Source organism: Ostrea edulis, chromosome 9 (genome assembly GCF_947568905.1).
Source record: "Ostrea edulis chromosome 9, xbOstEdul1.1, whole genome shotgun sequence".
In the NCBI taxonomy this organism is placed as follows: Eukaryota; Metazoa; Mollusca; class Bivalvia; order Ostreida; family Ostreidae; genus Ostrea; species Ostrea edulis.
In genome coordinates this window covers 25,138,878-25,146,298 of record NC_079172.1, presented here as the reverse complement: position 1 = coordinate 25,146,298, position 7,421 = coordinate 25,138,878, and the positions used below count along the sequence as shown (strand labels likewise).

The window sequence follows — 7,421 nt, the reverse complement described above, 5'->3', positions numbered from 1 at the left end:
CAGTACAAACTGTTAATGTACACATTTAAAGCTCTCCACGGTCTTGCACCTGTCTACCTTGAAGAACTGGTCAGTCCATACAATCCATCAAGGTCTTTACGATCCGAAAACACCATGCTTATTCAAACACCAAGATTTAAGACCAAAACGTATGGCGACAGAAGGTTTGACAAAGCAACCTCCACACTCTGGAATAACCTTCCAAGTTACATCCGCAACGAAAATTCTTTCGAACTTTTCAAGAACAATTTAAAAACTTACTTCTTCAGACTTGCTTATCACGATTTTATGTAAGCCATTTCCAGTGACAGTATTAATATTCTTTTTTATGAAACCTTTTTGTATGTACATATGTATTTTCTGTAGTTTAATCACGATTTTGTGTAAGCCAGTGCTAGAATTCATATTCTTTTAATGAAACGAATATTATAATTACTGGGTTGTTTTTTTTTACACTGTTTTAGATATGTTCAATTTTTAATTGTAGTTTATTGTTGTTTTAATGTAAAGCGCTTAGAATAATTTTTTTTATTATGTAATGCACTATATAAGTACTGTAAATAATAATAATAGAATGACCATTACATCTTTGGGTGACCAGAGAGAACCATTATATATGACCATTACATCAATAGGTGACCAGTGGTAAGAATTATATGATTATCATATTACAATGGTGACCATGGGTAACCTTTGTAGAACCATTAATCAACAGGTTGGGAACAATTCCCCATCGATATGGTCTCACTAAAGCATATTTTTCTGGTTTTATATAAAGACGAAATTTATTCATCTGTAAGCATTGAAACAAAAAATCACTCCGTCAGGAAAAGAAATATAGATTAATGATAATAATAGTAATTAATAAACAAGAAAACACAGAAAAGTGAAAAGATCTAATAAAAGGATTCATAACAGAATGTAAATTGGAGCATGTCTACCTGCCGAAATATTTTTGCTTCGACAATGATAAAGTCATGCAGAAAGTAGGCATGTACACTCTTTTCTAAGAGATAAAACGTTTACTTGTATTTATTATTACGCGCAATTATTTCGAGATATAAGAACTACTTTCGGGTGATTCGGGTCCTACTTGAGGGTTGGTCCCCGCCTTGGAGTCAAAACCTCTACACCGGGGAGGGGTTCCTTCTCTACATCAGTGTACATCTAGGTTTTCTTACAGTGTGTGGTTGCAAAACAGATATGTGCATATTTCTTTTGTTCTGTCTGGAAAAACTTTAACCTTGTCCATAAAGATAATAGGACTTCCATATTTCACAAGTTTATTCCTTGAGACAAGACCTTTCTTTTGGTACCAAAAGTTTTTACCTTGTGACCCTTACTCTGGAGTGTTACATAATTTTGAAAAACAATAACTTTGGTCATAACGTTTCTAAACGTTTTATAGTTCTCATAAATAACTTTCTTAAGATGACAAAAATTTTACCTCATGGCTTTGGAGATTGACCTACTTTTGAAAAACTTTTATGATATTGGTGATAATTAGAATGTCAACAAATGAAATCATTTGAGGCTGTGGGTTTTCATGAATGTTTGAAGGTATGTTTGGACACAAGTGTAGTGAGAAAATGTGTTACGGTTTTTTTTATATCAAGCTTTTGAGACGGTGATGCAAGAAGACAACAATTTAAGGCCTCAACCATGTGCATTTTTCTGCGCCTTAAATCGATGGTTTTCGTGTGGGGTGGGTTTGTATCTCTCTGGTCTGTCCCAATATTTCCCAAGAGAGCTACAGATCTGTAGCTAAGCGTGACAAAACCATCCGCATGACTTGAACACCCCCAAAGGTTATTCATTTGAACTCAATGTCACCGAAATTATTTTCATTCATCGCTGATGAAAGTTAGAAATTAATACAAAAATGAAATTAGAAAATGCAGTATTTTAATTTTGAACCAGTTTGAATGTGCCCCGCTGGATAAAGGTTGCGTTAGGGCAGCTCTTGTTTTTAATAAGTTTTTTTTTTATAATTTAAAAACCTTTAGACTGATAGTTTGTAAATTAAAAAGTGGTTTGATTCCCCTGGATCTCTGTGTTGCAATGATCAAGATTCAAGAGGAAATTGAAATGCGTCATGTAATTAATTACGATCGCCCATCGTCTAATGATTCTTGAAAGGTATTGCCATTCCGGTATCATTTGTGATTTGTTGAAAGTTTGTATAAAATAAAGATTCCATAACGAAGGTTATTTCAACAGATCTGTATGTAGTTATAGAAAGGTATAAATAAATTATATAAAAATAAAATACAGTTTGTTATATTGAGAGCCAAATTCCATCATTCTTTTGGGTTAAGTTTTCGCGTCTGGCCATACATGTTATGCACAAATGGGCCATATGTGTTATGAAAATTGCAGAAATTGTTTTAAATGATGATTTGTTGGAGTGTGTGGAACTTCATACGACAGTCTTCTTTATCATGCCAATGCCTACCATCACACAAGACCTCCGTTTTTAAGGTCATATCTGAAAGACCTGTGACTTCCACGTCACTTCCTGTGTTGATAAACGGTACAAGTTTGACGCGGCACGGGATCTGTGATCTCCCGCTTGGGAAGTGCCTTACCTTGTTACCGATGAAAAGCCATTATAGCGAGCGAAGCTCGCGTCGCGAAGTGACGCGACGAGCTCGCTCCAATGATTACACATATGAGTCACGTGATTTGCTCTTTTTCAGCTGAAAAAAGATTAGTATTACCCATAATGCTTCTGCAAAAATGTCGCCGTCACTGCGGTATACTTCATTGACAAACCCGTAATTAAAATAATTAGATTGTTTAGAAAGTACCATAAACGTTTTTAAATTCCAGACAAGCTTTCTCATAGCTTCAAAATTTTTGTTTTTGCTTGGTTTGAGAGAAGAAGAAAAAACATTGCAGCTAATGTGACGTCACAATTTGTAACTGTTTACGCCAAGCGCGTTATATTTCCCGCGTTAAATGAAGAGGCGGATAAAAGTCGTGTTGCAAGATGTTAATGGGCTTCGCTCGTCTCAACGGTCACACCGTACAACATATTAGGTTAATACTTGATATAAAGATTATATATGACCTTATTATGATCCTTAAGTTAGTTAGAAATATTTTTCAAGACATCATCTTTGTAAAAGACACATGTTGTGGCCCTGAACCAAGGTCATTTGACTATCCTCAAGGACACTGATAAAATATCAGAAATTATTGTTGACGTCCATAATTTTGTGACGAGAATACACTAGAAACTCATATTTTGCACAGGGGTTACTGACGACCAGGCAATGAACTTAGATCATTATCATGTAATCAAGATCTAGGTTCCTCCTCCCTGATCAAAATGCAAATATTTGTCCAGACCAGATTAGCAAGAAAAAGCAAAATTCAACCTCCTCTGAATTCCATCAACATGTATCACTTTGATTTTGATGCGCTGTATCTTCGTTGTAAGATACGTTTAAAGTCATGGGGTTCTTGTTCCTTTTCTACTGTATAATTTTTCATTTGTGTGTATTGTGTAAGTTTTTTTTTATTTTTATCGTATAAGTGTCGGACTCTATGTTTTCTATTTGTATTGTATAATTTTCTATGAACTTTAAAATGCCTGAGTACATACCCCATCGTAATGTATTAATCACTCCAGGTTGCATATAGAATGAGGAAAGTAAATAGAATCTAACTGGTCAGGAATCAGAAACGTACATTTTGACATTCATGGGACTCCATATGATAAGTTGTTTACAAATGCATGAGATAGGGCGTTCTATATTGTCAACTTGTCTTTTTCACAAACGGAAAGGTTTGCGAAATAATATTGCAGGCAGGGGTAAGATCCTTTTTACAAGATAGAAATTTAACTTCCGTCTATCAACATGTAAGTATTTTAACTTTCATTGTAACTAAGATGTCTCTTTTTTTCAGAAAGAAAATAATGCATAAACAGATAACGCTAGATCTCTTTACAAAACGATCTCTCCATTAGAGGGATGCATCACTTTTCTATAAAGTTTTCCTTTCATTGGAGGAAATGAGACACATCTCTTTAAAAATGTATTAAACAAGAGTAAAACCCTCATGGAATTTTAATGCAAATTTATCGCATGCATTGTCGCAACAGTTTTATACACGGGAGTCCACGTCTCTCTCTCTCTCTCTCTCTCTCTCTCTCTCTCTCTCTCTCTCTCTCTCTCTCTCCATACATATTGATTATATATTGATAAATAAAGGTAATTTGAATACGATCAAAGTCGGAGCAAATATGTCAAGATCATGATCGTATACATTTCTAACCTCATTCCTCTCTCTCTCTCTCTCTCTCTCTCTCTCTCTCTCTCTCTCTCTCTCTGCGTTCGTCTGTCTATTGACATGGGTTTTGTTCGGACATACTCTGAGAAAATTTGTACAATCTTTATTCTCCATATAAAGATGAAAATCTGATGTTTTCATCAATGACAGGGCAATTTTACTTCATTTTACAGCCGGAATTTCATTTCTCTGGACGTAGTCAATTTCTTTTAGATTTTATAACGACATGCTCTACCACATAGACTACTGCATACGTTTAGGAGGGTGTGCAATGGAATCATCGTGTCTGTGTTGTCTGTTCGTCTATCTGTCTGTGAATATGTCCGGACATAATCGAGGCAGACTACTGACAAACAAATTGATGGTGCAGGGGTTCCAACAGTCTCGTTTAAAGTCAGCATTTTGCAAATTCGATGGTCGTTATAACGATCTAGTTTGCCAATACAACCTATCATTGGGTCAAATTCAGTCTGACGTGTTTCATACCGATTGTTAGGCCGTTCTTGGCACACTGATTTTGACTATGGATAACTCCGTTTACCTTGTCAAGATACAGGGCTCACGGCGGGTGTGACCGGTCGACAGCGGATGCTTTCTCCTCCTAGGCACCCGATCCCATCTCTGGTATATAGTAATTATAAAGATTTTAGTATATCTTGCAACTTGTATTCAGGTGAAACATGAATAATGTTGAAATGTGTGTCTTTCTAGTCTTCAGCTCTTCAATATTTCTAATATGCCCCATTGTGGATGAGCCCTGCGGGAAAATTAGTCTCGTTATAGGAATGTCTGATTTTACTTTTAAACATTTTCGTTTCTGAAACGAGGAGTACATGTATACATATAAATTTTACTTTGCACAATGAACATTTTATGAAGGATTTAAGCATGTATGAATCTTCATTTGTGTTCTCCAATCTACAAAATATTTTAAATCTGCAAAATATAAAATGATTTTAAGATAAAATTCCCAAGAACTGTGTTCCATAATAAACCCCCAAAATAATGTCCTCATTGTGCGACTGTGGATACTCAAACAAATTCATTGTGATATGGTTTACACAGATTTCATATCGCTTAAACAAACACCTGTGATAATATGTTAATTCTTCTGTTATAAAACCTAGGCCTGAATCTTCATATTTATACTAATCTCCTCGATATATTTTCATCAGATTGATGCATTTTGTGTATATAGTTTGGTTTACATTATGCGAAAACCACAATGATATATTATATTGGTTTACATTAATTGTGCGAAAACCGCGATATATATTCATGTATAATAAATAATTATATGTAATGCTCCAGAGATATGATATTCCCGAAAACTTAAAAGTAAGGTCTGAAAACCTGTGAAATTCTAAAACATCGTAGAATGCGACTACATCCATTAGCCATAATCATTTTTAATAGAGCACCTTAATGTATTATGAAGTAAACTGTATTCTATTCATTTTTAGAGAGATATGACATCCAAATTGAAATTCTACTGTGCGTGGTTTTGTCCCTTTGCACAACGTGCCTGGATTGCTCTTCTGGAGAAAGGCGTGGATTTTGAGTACATAGAATACAATCCCTACAAAGGTAACAGTGAGGAGTTTCTTCGCCTGAATCCTAGAGGTCTGGTTCCTGTTCTGGAGTTGAATGGAAAATCCGTGTACGAATCAGACATCTGCATTGAATTTATTGATGAGTATGGCGGCCCAAACAACAAACTGCTCCCGTTGGACCCTATGGAACGCGCTAAAACAAGAATAATATGCGGCTTCATATCACGAGAGGTAATCCCCGCTTTTTATGGTATGCTACTAAAACAAAATAAGGACACCCAAGAGAAAATAAAATCAGAATTGCTTCAAAATTTGAAAACTCTAATGGAATACAAGTCGGAGTCGTCCACCTATTTTGGCGGTGACAAATTGGGAATGGCGGACATCATGTTATTGCCATTTGCTTTGCGATTCCCAGTTCTGAGACATTACAGAGGCTTCGAAATTCCAATGAATGATAATTATAAGAACTTTCATAAATGGATCACAGCGTGCAAAGAACAGCCATCAGTTGTCAAATCTTCAGGCGATGTTGATAAAGCTATAATGGTTTATCAATCATATGCAGAAGGCACAACGAAAGTGAGAAGCAAAATTTGAAAACTATACCAGCAACATAGAGTGTGGACCATAATATGATCTATGTATTAAAGACATGAATCTGTATCATTGTATTTTGTTACAACCTGTTCAAATAGATAAAGATTAATCTGGATCCTTTGAAACGACGGTGATTCGTTGTCTCCCCTTGGTAATATCCTATCGTTCTCTCGTTGAAAAAACTGATATCCGTTCACGCGCATTAAATATTTTCGGAATCATCGCCAGCAGAAAAAGTTATTATTATCAATTAAACAGGTCAGATTCTACAAGAGCACGATACCATCCATCTAAAATCAGTACTGTACCACTACCCCTCCTAAAATCAGTACAATACCACACCTCCTAAAATCAGTACAGTACCACCCCTCCTAAAATCAGTACAGTACCACCACCTCTTCTAACTTCAGTACAAGACCACCCCTCCTAAAATCAGTATTGTACCACTACCCCTCCTAAAATCAGTACTGTACCACCACCACTCCTAAAATCAGTACAATACCACACCTCCTAAAATCAGGAAAATACCACCCTTCCAAAATCAGTACAATATCACCCCTTCTAAAATCAGTACAATACCACTACTCCTACTAAAATCAGTACAATACCACTACTCCTACTAAGATCAGTACAATACTGCCACCACCGGGATGTACCCGTTCTAAGAGAAGGCCGCTGGCATGACATGCATTTTTCTCCATTTATAAGTTGTTAAATTTATCCATTTTAAAATAATGTAAGCCACATCCACTATGATTAAAGAAAAGTACCAACACACGCTATCACATTTATCAACATTTACAGCATCGGTAAGATTGAAAGTGATCATTTGCGAATCTTAAAATGGTTCAAGATATTCAAAGTTTCAATGTTACTAGAGGCATGATGGAGTTCAGTTTTGCTTGAAAAAATAGTTTGCATTTTACAATCGCCTGTTTTACAAGAAAAGACCGATAAAATGATATTGGT

At 35.6% G+C, this 7,421-nt stretch overlaps 1 protein-coding gene across 2 annotated transcripts; it reads left to right on the top strand.

The window, feature by feature from the left end:
- Positions 1-3,419: 3,419 nt before the first annotated feature.
- LOC125659994 (uncharacterized) lies at positions 3,420-6,518 on the top strand. 2 transcript variants are annotated; one of them, XM_048891836.2, is made up of 2 exons: positions 3,420-3,820; positions 5,763-6,518. In XM_048891836.2, exon 2 carries the CDS (start codon positions 5,769-5,771, stop codon positions 6,450-6,452), a length of 684 nt encoding a protein of 227 aa, XP_048747793.1. In that variant the 5' UTR covers positions 3,420-3,820; positions 5,763-5,768; the 3' UTR covers positions 6,453-6,518. The 2 variants fall into 2 exon arrangements, with proteins under 2 accessions (XP_048747793.1, XP_048747792.1); XM_048891835.2 differs by having other exon boundaries at positions 3,423-3,868.
- The last annotated feature ends 903 nt before the right edge of the window (positions 6,519-7,421 follow it).